Source organism: Hippoglossus hippoglossus, chromosome 23, assembly GCF_009819705.1.
Source record: "Hippoglossus hippoglossus isolate fHipHip1 chromosome 23, fHipHip1.pri, whole genome shotgun sequence".
Taxonomy (NCBI): Eukaryota; Metazoa; Chordata; class Actinopteri; order Pleuronectiformes; family Pleuronectidae; genus Hippoglossus; species Hippoglossus hippoglossus.
In genome coordinates this window covers 2,788,809-2,807,019 of record NC_047173.1, presented here as the reverse complement: position 1 = coordinate 2,807,019, position 18,211 = coordinate 2,788,809, and the positions used below count along the sequence as shown (strand labels likewise).

The following is an 18,211-nucleotide window of genomic DNA, read 5'->3' as shown; positions in this document are numbered from 1 at the left end:
GTAGACAGCACTTTTCCTGACAAAGTATAAAGAAGATTCAAATAATTGCTATTAAAACAAGAAAAACATGATCAGTTATAAATGTCAATTATAAATCTTTGTGATAAGAAAATGTTTTACGAAGAGATTCAAAAGACTCTTAAGGATGTTACCTATTTGATCTCTATGGGTAAACTGTTCCACAGACCGGCCTCTATCAGCAAATTGAAGGTCACCCCTATGACGTGGTGTGGTAATGACCAGCAGAGCTCCATTCACAGATCTGAGTGAACACAAAGGCACATGAGGGTTAATAAGTCCTTAAAGTAGTTAGAAGTGAGGCCATTTATTAAGTGATGAGTGGTATTTTTAAATCAATGCGGAATGTTAAAGGCAACCAGTGCAAGTTTGCAAGTTCAGGATAATTCTGTTAGTATTGATGCCTGGTGGGGACTGCAACTGAGAAAGAATCACACACACACACACACACGTTATGTATATACTGTATGTATAATCTTTTCTTAGCAGTTCTTGTCAGTGGAGGGAGCTCTGACTGCTGCCAACACAAAGTGCGTTACAATAATTATGATGAGAGAAAATAAATGTATCCATGATATTCAGTAGGAGACGTGAATGATCTGATTTTAGAGGTTTATTGAGTTGAAAGAAGAAGTCTCACTTGAGCATCAAAGCAAAGATCTAAATCAATGATAACATTTCTTGCAGAGTGCAATAGATTTATGGTGAAGTGGGCTATTACAAATGAGAGACTGTGAAAATCCCAGATCAGCAGTTTCAGAAACGCTCAAATCAGTCAACTTCACAAAGATCACATACTTTTTTCCTCAGTCTGTTTGATATGAACATCAACTGAAGTTTCCGACCTGGATCTGCAGGATATTAGTATTTCCCTGCTTCCACGTGATTGCCTGATGTGATAGTTGCATACTGAAATTATAGATTATTATTTATTATTATAGATGAGTAGGTTCAACCTCTGTCCAACAGTAGCTTCTGTTACCCAGGAACTGTTTTAACTGTGTTGTGCATGTGTGAAAGACAAACTCTGGAGAAAGTCCGGACCCAATCCTCTGCACATCCTCTGGAGATCATGTCTGACAGCGGTTCTAGATTCTCTCCTTACCCGGTGAAACCTTTTGACTTAATCGTTGTCTCCTGCATGGGTCACTTTGGTTCTATTCAATCAGCCAATCAGAGGCCAGTAGAAAGATCCACAGAGCAGTCAGATGTTAGGAGGTACTTTTCTGTCGGGAGTGTGTGTGTGTGTGTGTGTGTGTGTGTGTGTGTGTGTGGAGGGGCATGAGACATATTTCTCCTCATCCAGCGTCAGATTGTTTCCGTCTATAAGACCAGGAGCCCACTGACTCACTTCCACTCATCCCTCACTGACTCAGTCCTCTGTCACTCTCACCACAGCCCAAGAACAACCGCGCCCCCCCCACATCCTCCTCTCCTCTCTCCCCACTCCTGTGATTCATTTGGGCCTCACGTTGCCCCCTGCTTCACTTCTTACAGTGGACCTCCTCCTACTCCTCCTCCTCCCCCCTTGCCCTCGCCTTTGAGCATGACCTCAGTTTAATGAAGCACAGACTCGGAAGGCTGACCGAACCACAACAGCGAAGAGACCCCCCCCCCCACACACACACACACATACACACACTCCCTCCCCTTCCACTTGCCACTCAGAACCACTCCTAAGTGGCCCACCATTCACAATTCTCTGAGAATCAAAGCTATGCAGATTCTGCATCTGCAAATCCTCAGGCAGCTGCAGTTCAAATAAGACAAAAAAGGAAAAACTCATTCTCTGTGGATTCGTGGAAAATGCGTTTGGTTTGCACCAAGATGTTCAGCGACGGTAGACAAAGATTTCTGTTGGCAAGAAAAAAAAACTTCAGTGGTAACCTGAAGCTGCTTTCGGGGAATTCCACCTCAGCAGTGTCATGACCAAACTCACGGGACACCAGGAAGTGTTCACTGCTTTTCACCGGGGAAGCTCTTTATCTACACCGCAAAACGATTCCTCTGCAAGGCATAACTCATAAATCACTCCCAGTCTTGTGCTTAGAGATTTGTTTTTTTTGGGAATCGTCAAAAACTCTGAAACCTAACAGAGAAGAAAAACTGTGGGAAAATTCTCCAAAAGGTGATTTGTAATAAAAACACATTTAAGTTAATTTAGATTCACACACCTTATCACTTAAAACAAGCATGTTTTTAAGGCTGGAAATGTTAGTGTTCTTTATTTTTGGACAGATTTCCCCTAAATTCAGTCTGACACACTGGATTTATCTGCAGGTGTTTGGAGCACATTTTGGTTGCATGGTCAAATAGCTGTGCATTAAAATGTAAATCAGGACATAAGTCTGTTTTTTGAGTCTCATTTCTCAAATCATCCAGAACAACTAACATTAAAAGCATTAAAAGCTGCAGAGCTATTTGCCAAAATCCAGCTCTGCACTGACATCTAGTGGAGAGTCAGGAACATCATCATTGGTACGACAGTAAACAATGCAAACACAATTACAAGTCAGTTCTCTGGAATCAAGAGTCCTTTTATTGTGTTAATACATGTGTTGATGAAACGTCACATGTGCCTGTGTGAATCATTTCTGTCAGACAGGGAACTTATTTTTAGGCTTATACTTAAAAAACAGCTAATGTAGCTAATTATGTAAATTAAACTTATTTTAAATTATGTACGTTTTTAATGTTTGACTTGTTGAATGTATTATAAGACTGCTCATGTGTGAATGACTACACTCACAATAAATGCTGTTTTCTTGCAGCCTGTTAAATGTCGACCACACAGTTAATCATAAGCTTTCTTCACTGATTGTTTCACCTCCTCTCCGGCACAGTCACCACCAAGCAAATCTGAAAATAAATACTGTGGCAGCTTGCTTTAAGTTTTTTCTTCACAAGGACTACACAACAATGCAAGGCCTCCCTCACATATGTCTCCATAATATTATGCAGCAGCTCCATGGTAACGGGGCAGGATTCAGCTCAGGCCGGGCCTCTCCCTGCCGCAGATCCGATATGTGCCTGTGCATAAGTCTGGTATGTAACAATTACTCAAACATGTGAACGTACACTGTGGTCCCGTCCTGCAGGGAGGAAGCCTGTCAGTACATCATGGCCCTTTAACTTGAACCTTAGAGCTCTCGCTTTTCCCGTTTTAGTCCTCTCCCATCTTCTTCTTCTTCTTTTTTCTCATTATTATTATTATTATGATTACATCTTTATAACTCTTGCAGACGTCACCATTTGCCAACACTGTACTTTTACAGGCCTCCATCAACAAACCTGACGAGTGTGTTTCGTCACCAATCCCATGATCGGTCGTTGAAGGACAGACAAACGGACGGACAGACAGAGAGACAGAGTTTTCTGTATTTATTATGATGTCTGAGTTTTACATTAGTTTTACTCATTTGAGGACTTGGCACTTGCTTGAGTTGGACAGTCTGCGAACACATATATCAACACTCATTGTAAGTGACATTAATGCTAACAGAATACCATTTCCACGCCACTTTGAATGCACAACTGCACTAGATCAAAATGATGCAACCTGGGCTTGGCTGAAAGCAGATGTGGACCTCAGTCGGGTCTAGAGACGGGTTCGGATATCGTCTCTATTTTGGATCCTGTGTTCAAAATATTTAGATTTGCTAAGCTGCGAAACCAATGAATCTTTTATCAAGCTTTATCTCTCTCCACTCTGTTTTAGGAACAGTTGAAAAACACGGGCCTCTGCTTCTCAGCCAACAGTCGCTCTCACCAATTCAAACAGGCAGACATCAGCAGATTCGATCAGATGCTGCTGGTTCATGATGATTTTTGTACTTTTTAATATTTTCTCTTAAGTGATTTGTGCTCAGTACAAAGGCACAAAACAGTTTTAATTGTTAAGCACAGGTGGATATTATTGATTGAATAAAATGACGAACTTATATTATTAGTGGAATGCAGGCCAGCACAATAATTATATATTGACAAGGCCACTGTAAACTGAGACTGTAAAATCTGATCATATTACGTTGTGGGCATGTGTAGCTTTTAATGTCAGTGCTCAATGTTCTCACTTTAGCTATTTGAAAGATGATGTGAAACAAATCAAACAGTCAAGCATTTCATACACTGCACAGCTCCCATCATTCCACTCAAGGCACTTTACAGTGCAGTTTATTGTTATTCACCCATTCACACACACATTCCTTCAGAAATACATAGGAGGTCAAGAAGAAACTTGAAACCAGAAGATGTCTCACTATGATTTTCTCATTGTTAACGGTGTACCAGGATGAAGTTCTCGATGATCGAAAAAGTTATCTTTGTCAGTATATTTGTAAAAACGGATGAACGGATAGAGCAATATAGCAATATATAACTTCTGCCACTCTCTGCTCATGCTCATATTGAGTGTTGGTGTGTGTGAAAGTTGAGGACAAACCTCTTTTTGGATGATCCATTTTACATCAAGAATGGTGCTTTAAAGTAATCCTTGGTTTCAGGTCTCTGTAAATCAAATCTGAGGCTGTTTCCCTTGGAATTCTGCACAAACTCAGGTCTCAGAAAATCAATTTCTGTTATAACGAGCAACATTTTCTGAATGTGTTGTGTACTAACATGCTTTAATGCTAGTTTTAGAGCCAATTCTTTAAACGTGTTCCCCTTCAATATTACATTAGAAATGATTTGTTCTGTTGCGGCTCTACTCTGCAGTTGGTATTTACAGCTAACTTATGTTGAAATACCTAGAGTGAACTAAATGTATGCTCCTCTGTTTTTTCAGGGCTCTGCTCTGAAGTAATGTTTACTAACAAAAGAAGGAATATATCGAAAAAATGAATTGTTTGCCCCCAACAAAATGAAGAAAATTTATATATGATATGATATACAGTATGTTAACAAAGGGATAAAGGTGAGGGTGACAAAATATATATATTTCCACCGAGGGATATATATTTATATATTTTCTATGATATTATATTACAATATGACATGATATATGTTAACAAAGTGATAACGTTGAGGGTAAAAAAGACTTCCACTGAGAAGATTAATATATTATAATAACGAAGTGATAACGTTGAGGGTAAAAAAGACTTCCACTGAGAAGATTAATATATTATAATAACGAAGTGATAAAGTTGAGGGTAAAAAAAGACTTCCACTGAGAATATATACAAGTTTATGATATTATATCATATAATATCATATCATAATATGTGAACAAAGTGATCAAATTGAAGGTTTTAAGGCTTTTACTGCGGAGAGATCTCACTTCCGCCCGCAGCCCACGTTTCCGTGTTGTAGTCAGGAAGTGCCGTGTTGACAGGTCCGCTGCATCCTCTGCTGCTGCTGCTCTGTTAGTTTGTGCTCAGCATCAAACTCTGCTCTTCAACATGTCTGCCAGGAACCCCGGCATGCAGCTCGGTGAGTCACAACATGTCACATGTGTATCTGTGTGTGTGCGGCTCAGCTCGTTATTAACAACACGTGTAGAGTCGAATACGTTTTTACCTCAACTTTTCATTTTCACATCACGTGACTCATGAATAACTGCAGTTAGTGTTTCACCACCTGTGTCTTTACACCGCTGTATCAGTAAAGGAGATCCAGGAGAGACGGTGGAGTCTGAACCCAGTTTAATCAGTAACGTGTTGGAGGGTAACTGACCTGCTGAGCACCGTCACTTTATCATCAGCTCAAATCAACATGACAAACTAGCTCTGCTGGGTTAAAGACACAACTTGTATACAACGTTATATTCTCTCAGTAACTACTGCACCACAGATAGTGTTATATGTGATGCTGTGTACAGTCAGAGACTCCACGTCAGTGTAATTGAGAACTCCTGACAGTCCGTCCCTTTCTGCTCAGCTGACCTGGTAAACATGGTTCTCCCACGATGCAGTGGTGGTTAAGTTCAGTCAAACGAACTCTGACATACACGTGGTTCATACATGTCATCAGCAGCTGTGCTCATATCTGTAAACTGACTGAACATGAGTCTGTTGTGTTATTACACCATGTAATCCCACACTGTTTCCCTCACATCAGTGTCTTTCAATATCATAATAATAATAAGTATACCTTTATTTTGTAGAGTACAACAGAAGGAAACAAAAGTGCATAAATGATAATAATAAGAGATAAAAGATCAAAATAGCCATCACCACTGATGAGTAGCAGACATCAATAACTTCACAAAGCATCGATCTACAGCCAGGTTATATGTTAAGGTCCAACAAAAAAGCAATACTGAAGAAGCAAAAAGGTACAACAACCGAAAGACAAAAATAATCCCTGGGAGATGCAAAAAAAACAACCCTAAATCATACTAGAGAAAGGAAAAGAGCACAATACTAGACAAATCTGCAGCCTCACAGCAAGCTGCCAACTCCTCCTCCTTCCTATTAATTTACATACTCTATGTTGTATATTTATGCAACACGCCGGTGTAGCCAGGAGCAGGATATTGTGTGTGTGTGTGTGTGTGTGTGTGTGTGTGTGTGTGTGTGTGTGTGTGTGTGTGTGTGTGTGTGTGTGAGAAATTACTCAACAACACATGGATGGAGTTTCACCAAACTCCAATGATTAACTTTTGCAGCAAACCTGTTGAAGGTGAAGGTCAACAACAATACGGTCCTAACACATTTTCCAAGATATATCTGCGACATTCTAATGCTCATATTGATCAGAAACTGTTTCCTCATCACATGATCTCATATGATAAGTGACGTCGTGAACAGATCATAAAGAAGTATGAAAATGACGTCACACATAGTTCGAAAATGCATGTCCAGGTATCTTCGCATTCTATTGGACTATAGACGCATAGTTTGGAATGACCTTATCATAATGTTAAAAAAAAAGAAAGACGTCATATAGTGTAGCTTTTGCTTCCAATAACATTATAGACAAGATCAAGCGTTTATTTAGATTAATCAAACATTTGTTATCATACGAAGATGATGGCGTCATTTTGAAATGTTGTTATTACAATATGAAAGTTAGCATTGTCCAATTGGGGTAAATACAGTGCTTAAAACAGATTATGCATCTCCCTCTGATCCTTTTTTATTGGGCTTTGTGCTAAGCTAGGCTAACACTGTCAAGGTGTGTCTCTATTGGATGTAGCAAGACAGAAAGTTTAAAGCTGTTACAAATGTTTTAGCCTAAACTTTCACACCAAGACGAGAGCAAGCAAAGAAAACTTCAAAAAATATCTAAAATAAACACAATGATGGATGTTTTGTTTTTTTTTGCTAACGGGCTGCAGACCTGGAGTGGGTATCCAAAGTGAGGGTGAACACGCAGGCCGTCCTGAAGAGAGCGCAGCAGATCCAAGGACATAAGCTGCTCAAGAAACAGTGGCAGGTAGAGCTTTCCTTCTCCCACTACGATAACAAATAATTACCTTTAATGTGGATTTATACGTGTCTACCTGTATGTATTAATGCTGTCTGTTTAGTTGTATCTATTCTGTGCAACTGGGAAAACGCCAAAACAAAAACCATTCACTGGTCGAAAGACAAAAGACAATCTTCCAACACAATGAATGTAATAGATATTGTACAATCGAGTATTAGGGCCATTTTAAAGAAGACATTTCGAGAATAATGTCATGAGCATAAAGTTGTAATTCAACGAGAAAACGTCATACTTTAGGAATAAAGAAAATAAATATTTCTTAGGAAATAATCAGCAAGTAGAACCCATGCTCAATGGAGTTCCACTCCTTCTGGATCTTGTGGATCCACAATCTTGGACCAATCTTGTAATTTTTTGAGAAACTACGAAACCCTTTTGAATATCACGCAGATGTGACCAACGATAACCTCAGTCGATCACTACTAAATATTTCCTCGTCCACAAAAGAGGTAATTTCCTCCTAGTCTGTGGTTCTTTCTTCAGAAGAGACAGTTTCTTACACAATCTTTTCAAAGTCCTGATACTGTTATTTTTGAAACCAATGAAGTATATCTTAACAAGATGCAGGTGACAGGCTGATCTTCTGATATTTCTTCTCTGAAATAACACAGACTAAAATGATGACTTTATTATCATAAAACAAATGTATTCTTGTAAATGTATGACCTTATTCTTGAAATACGCTCTCAGATATCTGCGGCCTTAATACTCTATCATAATATTGTATTACTCATGTATATTAAGATTTATAAAGCTTTCTGGAAAGTCTTGACAGATTAATCTCTGTCTGATCCAGCACATAAACTTGAAACATTACCCTCAATTTTCTCTCACAGCCAATGTTATCTTGGAAAATGATACCACAAGAGTAAAGAAGTTGTCAACAGTTTCACAGACATGAATAAAGATTTCACACTAATGTCCACACTGTCTGTTTGACAAAGCTTCAGCAATGTGAACCAACTATTTGCACATATGTTGGCCTCCAAAATGCAATTATTACAATATAAGGGCAGGGGAAAACCAATTAAAAAGCTACATATCATTAACAAATTAATTGTCCCTAAATAGCTACAAGTGTTTTCTCTGCACACTTCATTTTGCCATTGTTGTCCTATGTGTGTCCTGCAGGCCGCCTGGCTGCTGAAGGCTGTAACATGTATTGACCTGACGACTCTGGCTGGAGACGACACACCGTCCAACGTCCACCGGCTGTGTCTGAAAGCCATCCAGCCAATCAGACCTGACCTGCTGCGGAAGATGGATATGCACGACAAAGGTCTGCTCCAGTTACTGCCAGGAACACCACACACAGACCAGGGTTCAGTCACTGCAACTGTCAACATACTGTGATATTTAACTTTCAAAACAAAAAATCACTTTGATGAATGGTAAAACGTAGCTTTGGCATGAGTGATGAAATCTGGATCTGTTTAGGTGAGACGGTGAAAGTGAACAGTGAACTTTCCTCTTCAGCAGCTCTGGAGCCCATTGAGACATTTGTTCAGACCAGAATTCAACCTGCAGAGGGCGACACAGACCAGTTTATGACAGTTTATTTTTCCCTGCTCTGTTGTGTTGTGTGTCAGGAGTGACCACAGCAGCGGTGTGTGTGTATCCGTCCCGTGTGGCTGACGCTGTCGCATCACTGAAGGCAGCCAACTCCAGCCTCCCTGTTGCTTCGGGTAAGTCTCCTGAAAATGACTTTTTTTACTGCAGGAAAGAAATGAATGGGTGAGTTGATCAGGTGTGTGACTGTGTGAGTGCTGTGTACCTTTAGTAGTAACAGAGTAAAACTTGACTTGATTCTCACTGATGGTTTGTTCTTCCTCCTCCTCCAGTGGCCACTGGTTTCCCTGCTGGCCAAACTCCACTGGAGACACGGCTGCAGGAAGTCCGTCTGGCAGTGGCTGACGGTGCCGCCGAAATCGACATTGTCATCAACAGGACGCTCGCCCTTACAGGACAGTGGGAAGGTACGCTGAGATCACATGACGAGAATGACACAGAAAGTAAAGCACAAGAAAAAACATCTGCTTCAGGATAAAAAGTAGTTAAAAAAACTAAATTTTATGTGACTGGGTCGTCATTACTGACAAAACCATTCCTGCCTCTCCTGGGGGGCTTTTGTTCAAATTTAGCATTACAAATGAAAACAATTGGCTTCTTATCAAAAAGCTAAATCAAACGTGATAAACTAGCACTGTGATGAATTTGATTAATTAGCAAAAAATATATTTTGTGCTCACAGTGTAACTCCAGTCGGCAATAGAGAACAAATACTAATGTGATCATTTGATGTTGTGTGCAACTGAGAGATATGACATGGTGAGTGGGTGCGATACAAATGTTCAATCACGAGTCACTCTCAGCTGTCAATCATGATGTTTTAACCAGTTTTTTGGCATCAAATAACTAATTAAACCAAACTTATCAGAAACATTAACACTTGGAGATAATATGTATGATAGGATACATCTCTGTGACCTTTTGATTTGGTCCATGTCCCAAGACACAGAGGAGGGGTTAATGACCTGTACAGCTGCCAGCCACCAGGGGGAGATCCAGATGTTTTGGCTCTACTTTTTTGGGAGCTGTCATGTTAACTGTCTTTATATACAGTCTATCAAACAGGCACTGTAACAGACCAGGAGCTCCCACAAACAAGTCTGACAGCCTGCATGCATACATATTAACCTCTCTATGAAAATGTGTGTTTGTGATGTGCCTTGAGCTGACAGTGTCTCGCTCACTCAACACGGGCTGAGTTAAAGACAACCCAGACATGTCACACAGGTAGGGATGGATTAAAAGAGACGGGGAAGTCTGTGATGCTGCTGCACAGATGAAAAGAGCCGTGGAGGAGGACAAGGCTCTCGTAGAGTGAGCATGACTGCCATGTCGGTGGTCCTTTCTCGCACAACCAAAGAGAGCTGCTGTTTTGTCAGGGGCTTCCCTCGGGAATGCTCTCTGTAATGCTCAGACTGCTGTTGGGTCTGCCTGAAGGCTGCTGTGCGTGTGTCACATAATGAGACAGTGCGTGAAAAACATTGCATACAAAGCATGCACAAGATTCAACTTTTGCCAAAGAACGTGAAAAGAAGCCCGGTGAACATTGGCAGAACTTCTTTGGGTTGGATGAAAACTAAAATAATCAGATGCAGTCCAGAGTGTTTGGCGTGGACCCGGTCAGGACACCACAGCAATGATTGGGCTGATATGGGATTTCATGAGTGAGAAAAAATGAATAATATTGAATGAAAAGATGCTCCCCCCCCCCAGTCTCAAGAGGCATGACAGAAAAGGAATTTTCTAAGTTGACTATTTTCCCAAACACTGCAAAAAAAACAAAAAAAACCACTGAAGAGTTTGTAAAAAGAAGAAAAAAGTGAAAACTATGGCTCGGCAAAGAATTTGACAGACTTGAATCCAATAGAACACAATTGAAATACTTTAAAGGGAAAGTAACAAAACCCCTCCAGCAAAGAGGAGCTGAAAAGAATCATCTGTGAAGAATGAACATCTCTCCACAGATTTGTGTAAAACTGGTATCAGCCATGCCCAGGAGGATCGAATGTACGATCAAAAATAAGGATGGGCATTCAAAATGTTGAAAACAAAAAGAAAGAATGGCAGTTTTGTTGTATACTGTAATTCACTTACTTCTTTAGCTGAGTTTTGGGGCCAAGAGAAGCAGCTTTTTTTAAAAAGGAAGAAACTTGAGTGATTTGCTTTTTTGGGCTTCAAAGTCTCTGGAGGGGGGAGAACCAGGGGTAATTCCCACAGTGCATCACAGGTTTCTGTTTTCTTACTTGTACTTACTGTTTTGAATGTTTAAATCGAAACATTTCTTTGTCCAAAACCTTCATGCTGGATGAGATGGCCTGAGCTAAGGTTTCCATCATGGACGGAGCCAGATAACGGCTGGAGCAGAGTCAGATCCTGAGATAACGGCATGGATCCCATATCATACCCCCACCACAATAGTGCTGAAAAGCAGGCCATTTTGCTGCGTAAGGGGTTTTCATTTTGCTGCAGGTGGCAAACCTATGCCCTCCCAAGTGTTCCTGTTCGGGGGCCTGGCGCCGGCCTATCAGTGTAGGAATGCTGGATCAAATTATCGTAGGGGGGAACGACTTTGCATCATGGGGGTAGCCACATCTCGCCCAACAATAACAATGTACCCTGTTTTGATGGAGCACAGATTTGCGTGATCCCACAGCAAGAGTCTCCTGGCCGTTTCCAGTAGACCGATACCATACCACCTTAACAGCACCTATGTAGATACTGGTATGTGTGAAGTAGCTCTTCCATAGGGAACCGTCATTGACAGGATAAGTGGGGTTTTCCCACTTGACGGAGATGCCAAATCACCTCTGGAGATTTGTCATGAGAAGAAGACCCAGAGGAACCATGAGAGTGGCTGACCCATCACTAGTTTGTGAGGGGATATGGGCCTCCAGTCTCACGGGGGACGGTTTTGCTCTCATTTATCAACTTAGAATGGCAGCGGCGAGCTGTTTCTCTGGAGGAGGCCATCAGAATCCGGATGTCCAGATGAAATAAAGCTCTGATGTCCTTCCTGGGTAATGGCTCCAGGGCCATTTCCTCACATTTGGCGAATGTCCACAGGGCAACTGACGGCAAACAGTTTCACTGAAACTGGACTCTTGTGCTGAATATACAACACAAGAATTTCCTGTGTTTAGGGATGATGGGCACATGCAAGTAAGGGCCTTGTCGGTGAATGGATGTGAACCGACTGTTGATGAGCAAGTGAAACTGTCTTTTCCTCAGGGATTTGTTGAAGAGGGACAGATCAAGAACGGATTTTATTCCAACATTCTTTTGAAAACCAGAACCCGAGGGAGAGAGGTAGGACTGTAGCCCTTTTTTAAAAATTAATTTGGCCCTCCAATTGTTCATGGCGAGCAGACTTTGTCACACTGAGTAAGTGGGCGAGCACACAGCTGAAGCACCTGTGTGGACGTTAGTGACAGCCACTGAGGAGCCCTCTGTGCCGCTGCATGGGCTGAATGTTTGCTCTACGCAGCCCTATGGGAGGGCAGAGATTAAAAGCCTATGTCAGGGGGTGAGGTGGGGGCATGCACATCAGTCAAGATATCATTTTCAGAATCTGAATCATGCCAAAGAGAGAAACCACCTCTAACATGTACAGACGGGGGAGCAGTCGGGACTTTGGACAGGCTGTTGTGTACTCTTGAGTCTGAAAATCTGTTTTGCTTGTGACAGTGTGGGAGTGAGAGGAAACTGACTCGACAGTTGACGGAGCGTGCAAGTGCTGTGCAGCCAACGTGTACATTAGCAGAAACCGTTGCAAAACACTCAGAGAAGAGGAAAGCACCAAAGAACCGATTGTTAGTGAAGCGGTTGTCTCATGAAAGAGCGGTCGTGCACTGCAATTTATGCAGAGAAACACACATCCACCGCGTCCCATCGTTGCCGCTTCTGCTTGCTGGTTGGTTTAGCTGGCAGGTTTCTTGAGGCACAGACGGGGGGGGGATGTCGGCTATTGGGGAGGGGTGGTGTTGTGGAACAGGCTGAGTGACTGCTGCTGGAGGTAGCTGGCAAGAAAGGTACGCAGTCTGCGATGACGCACAGAACTGTCTGTTCTCGCCGTGTCCTTTTTCAGAGGTCTGAGGGAAGGTGGATGACTGCTTCCTGGAGGAGTGAGTCAAAGAGCCCACCAGGGGCAGATGGGGCCATCAGAAGACCTTTACGTCTATGCTCATGAAGCTGGGAGATGTTAAACCACAAGCTGGTAGAGCATGTGGGGGGGGGGGGCAACAGCTCATAAAACGTGTCTGTGAAATAGAAGTTAACTATTTTTTTCATATTTCTCAAATGATCACAACTGAAACTTTTTAAAAATGTCTGTATTCCTTTAATTGTTTAGAAACTATCCTCACTTAACTGTCCTGTGTGTTGTGCTTTGGTGGTTGAATACTTTTAGTTTTTGATCATCAACATGTTTCCTGTCTCCCTCCACAGCCGTGTACGATGAGATCCGTCAGTTTCGAGAGGCCTGTGGCGACGCCCACATGAAATCCATCCTGGCTATTGGCGAGCTTGGCACCTTCACCAACGTCTACAAGGCCAGCATGGTCGCCATGATGGCTGGTCAGTGTCCTCACAACCTGCTCTCGCATGTTTCAGTCTAACAGTCACACTTTATGAAGAAAGTGTTCATTTGTTGGCAATTAACGTTTCAACATTTTAGTAAATATGTTTATTTTGTTTCTTTCTGATGAGAAACTTGTTAACATGCGAAAACATTCAACACGAGAAAGCTTAAAGTCGCTCTCTAGTTGTTTATTATAGCCCCTAAAACACAAATGGCCTCCATGAAAGATTTTAGGCATAACCATAACTGATTTCACATTTAGGCTTTTAGGCACACAGACTTAGAACTGGTAAAAAAAGGGTCTGCATAATGACTGAGATACTCCCAGCTTGTCTACACAAGAAGCATTTAAGCCGTATTTTTTCAGCTGGCCGTGTGACAGAACAGTTTCTATCTCAATCAGTCAAGATGCCCACACAGGTTCTAACGCCTTATGTTTTAATCATGCTATTTGTGCAATTACTACACAGTCATTACAGTATCATTGGGCTCTGAACGCTGCTGAAATACGGGTCAGCCACACTCTGGGCTGTACCTTAATGCATTCACTGCATGTAGACACATTCAATGCACACTTTTGTCGATTTGTCTGCACATGTACAAATCTCAATACACTCTGCAAATCTGATCACACACACACACAGATTCTGAATACACATTTGCAGATTCCTCTATGCAGCCGCAAATCTCTGCACTCTTTTGCAGATTCTTTTACAAATTTACAAATATGGTTACGCGCACATGCATAGATTGAGACACAGCTACACAACAAGCTGCCGCTCTGCCAACGTGTACCGTGTGAAGAGAGAGGCTGCTGTCTGTTGAAACCTGTTTCATGTCATGCAGCAGTAACAGAGGATTTAAAAAGTCTGAGGTCTATAGTCCGGAGGAGTTGGATGGCTGAGTGTAATTCCTGCTGTCCTCCAGTTTGTGACGCTGCTGCTCAGCTTTTTCTTTTACCTCTTACAAATGGCGAGCTTGATGAGTACTGCTCCCCCCCCCCCCTCTCATGCAGACACGTGTGCACGCGCACACACACACAGGGTATGCTTAACTAGCCATCACATAATAAGCCGATTACAGAACCAAATTGTCAGGGGCTCTGATAGAGATCATTATTAAAATGCATTGCTTTTGTCGCCACACTCGCTCCTTAATCTCCTCTTGTTCCTATGAATTGCGTATGAGATTCCTGAAATTGAATGATAATTTCACCTATTAATCTCTGATGCAGGCTATTTTACTCTGCTGTTCCCCGCCAGTATCCCCCTGCCCATGCAAATGAATAGAGCTTCATTACCGCCACCCGCATTTAATAACCGTTATCCATTATCTGGTAATTAAGACTCCCCATAACGAATCTTAAGGATTATGCCAGTTTGAGGAGAGGAGAGCGGCTGAAAAAAAGACCTGACTGGAAGAATACATAGAACATGTCTTTAATGAAATGGAAAATGTTCATCTTGTTCTGTTCAGTAATGAACAGTCATTATACACCATGGAGGCAGAAGGGGTGATTTTTTTTTTCTTCTCTCTCCTGCAGCCTGCAGTTTGTGGATAATCTATTAAAGAGCATCATTTCATCTTCTATTTTTATCAGGAAAGCAGATAAAACATAATTGGCTGTGAAGGAAGGGAAGGAAAAATTAAGGGATTTTATTGATGAGCATGCAGCTGCCCTCTGTTAGCCATCAGCAGCAGCATATGTTCCTGTCTGGCCAGGCCAGACTATCAGAGTAATGCGCCGTCCGTCCTCTGTCTGCGCCCTCACACCGACACTGTGCTGCTGACTCCGCTCGCCTACTTTAAGCAGCTCATCACATGTTCAATCCTCCTTTTACAGGTTTGACTGTGAGGCAGCGTAATAGAAAACATGCTGACGGATGAATGATGAGTGAATATTTGCAGGACTGTATCACAAGACGACATGTCACCTGTTTAAATCCGACAGGCTCGGACTTCATCAAGACGTCCACGGGAAAGGAGTCTGTCAACGCTACTTACCCAGTTGCCATAGTGATGGTGAGAGCCATCCGTGACTACTTCTTGTGTACAGGCCACAAGGTACAGTACTTAACTCCTGCCATTCTGTGGGTCGTGAATATTTCCTGGTTAATGAGGTGAAGAGAAAAGTGGTTCCGCACATTGTAGATCAGCTGCGTGAACGTTGGCTCCTCTACCAGCAGCATTGTCTAATTTATTACTTCCATTAACCTAGGATTCTATAACATAGGAGCAGGAACTTGTAAATCATTTTCAGTAAATGGAGACGCCAACATCGGAAGAGACCAAGACCAAAACTCTACTCAGGCCTTTACACAAGGACATTTAATGTTGTGCTAAAACACATTATAAACACTTTGCTCTCGTTGTGCAAGTGACTCCTGCAAAATTCCACCATTAGCCATTATTGGATGTGAGGTATGGATGGGACAAGAACCATAATAACCATATACAGCTTGATATAAACACACACAGTTGTATTCTACTTGTTAACACAATAGGAACTCCACTTTACTCCCAGCCAGACAGTGGCTTGTGTGTTTGTTGGCAGACGCAGAAAGTTTTTCCCTCATCAAACAGGATAATGTGTTGATACTTCATTTTCAGCAGCAAAACATAAATCAGGCTGACTACCACCACACAATATACAGTGATCTCCTTTAGTAGCCAGTGTTTTCTTAAATAACATCTCAGAATGAGGCATAATCATTTTCCTATTGTTCTGCTGCCGGCTGAAAGCAATGCCCCCTCCTACAGTACATATAAAATCTATGCAAAGACACATATAGCCGCATATTTGCGCTGGCCAACCAAAACCGATTGTATCTGAGCAAGTTGAAAATGTGTTAACTTGAACAAGACATTGCTGTGTGTTGTGTGTATTTATGTTTACATAAAACAATATTTTCTTCATGTTCTATTTGGTTGTGTTCTGTTTCAAGCCTTAATTATGTCCTAAGGGTTTGATTAATGACAACTTGGGAATTATTGCCAATTATTTTGTTAATATATTTCCTTCATTATTAGAAATTAAATACAATTTTCCTCAGAAAACAGTCTCTTGGGCTGAGGCCGAGTAACTGAGGCATAAATTTGCTCCGCATTTGGTCTGAGCAAACCGTTCCAGTTGGTAGAGAACACAGTGTGACGGCTCCTCCTGCTGCAGTTTAACATCTGACAGTGTTGCATTGGAGAGTGTTTGTCAGGGAGTATTTTGTTCTGTCACGTTATAGAGGAACATCATTGTTTTTGTTCTCTGGCAAACTACATGGAACAATTTGTGTGCATAATTGTGTCATTTAGCTTGTTCTCTTCCCATGGCTCGACAAAAACTTCACATACACACTTGATCATTAATTTTAATAATCATTTTAGAGTTTTGACTCGTTTCTACAGAGCAGCTAAACTATTAAAGCCACTAAACCCTTTAGGTTTAGAGTGTAATCGAGCTTTAAGTGAAGTGTGTGTCCTTGTGTTCTCTCAGGTGGGCTTTAAGCCGGCAGGGGGGATCCGGACGGCTCAGGAGTCTCTGGTGTGGTTCAGTCTGATTAAAGAGGAGCTCGGCAACGATTGGCTGTGTCCTCACCTGTTCCGCCTGGGAGCCAGTAGCCTGTTGGCTGATATTGAGAGACAGGTGAGGACGTACGCACAGTACACATTACTTATTTTTCCTCAATTATGACTGTGGAATTATAAGTTACTATTTGACATTTTAGATGGAACCTTGTGAAACTTTGTTTTGCCACATTTGTTCTTGTTTGTGCAGATCTATCATCACGTGTCTGGACAGTATGCAGCCTATCACGAGCTGCCTATGGCCTGAAGCGGTGGACTTCCTTCTTCAATGACCAATCAAAACCTTAGACCTGCCACACAAGCCTGTTGGTGGTTGCCCAGGCAACACACTGACTCATCAATTAAAAATTGACACCATAGACTGTAAATCAAGATGGAAATGTCTCCACTTCCTTCAATCACTTGAAAACGGAGTCTGTGCATAGTGATCATGGGATGGAAGTGATCATGGGATGGATCTACTGTCTCAAGGTCTCACTGATACACACGCTCAACCAATCATGAGTCAACCTCAGCGTGATAAGAACTACCTAAAATGACAAAAAACATCTTTTAGAAACATTTATTTGACATGTTTTTTGACTTTTTCGTTGGGTCCATGTCCCATCTGCTTACAAGGAGAAGTCATTGTTGTCACGTCATCCATCTTCATATGCAGTCGACGTTTAAAACAAGTTCAAAGAATGTTTATCAATTTGATTTTGTCTTTTATTTCCTTAAAGTCTTGAAATGTAAACTTCCAGCCCTGGAAATAAAAGATAATATATGTGGACATGTGTCTCCCACGCCTTTTGTTCTTCCAAATACAAAAACTAATTGACACATTGGATTGCTTAGAGATTGCACAAATGGTTTCCTTTCCCCATGTACCTCAACCCTGGAAAGAAGCCAGCAGAGCTTCGATCACATCCGCGAAGCCTCTGGTCCACGCCGCCTGTCTGATTTTTGCATACACTTGTCAAGTCTCCGACCTATCACCGGCAATGTGTGCTGAATCTGTTATCGAGGCTTCCTTTGCTCTTAATTTCATGAGCAGGAAGC

The 18,211-nt window shown here is 41.7% G+C and overlaps 1 protein-coding gene across 1 annotated transcript; it reads left to right on the top strand.

Moving 5' to 3' along the window:
* Nucleotides 1–5,305: 5,305 nt before the first annotated feature.
* On the top strand, nucleotides 5,306–17,942 carry dera (deoxyribose-phosphate aldolase (putative)). The gene is made up of 9 exons (XM_034578773.1): nucleotides 5,306–5,445; nucleotides 7,295–7,392; nucleotides 8,578–8,725; nucleotides 9,036–9,131; nucleotides 9,288–9,422; nucleotides 13,459–13,587; nucleotides 15,543–15,655; nucleotides 17,079–17,228; nucleotides 17,361–17,942. Exons 1-9 carry the CDS (start codon nucleotides 5,415–5,417, stop codon nucleotides 17,415–17,417), a joined length of 957 nt encoding a protein of 318 aa, XP_034434664.1. The 5' UTR covers nucleotides 5,306–5,414; the 3' UTR covers nucleotides 17,418–17,942.
* The last annotated feature ends 269 nt before the right edge of the window (nucleotides 17,943–18,211 follow it).

Coding starts and splice junctions, on each gene's coding strand:
- dera (XM_034578773.1), top strand. CDS start 5,415: ATGTCTGCCAGGAACCCCGGCATGCAGCTCG. Junction 8,726..9,035: donor GATGGATATGCACGACAAAG/GTCTGCTCCAGT, acceptor GTTGTGTGTCAG/GAGTGACCACAGCAGCGGTG. Junction 9,423..13,458: donor CCTTACAGGACAGTGGGAAG/GTACGCTGAGAT, acceptor CTCCCTCCACAG/CCGTGTACGATGAGATCCGT.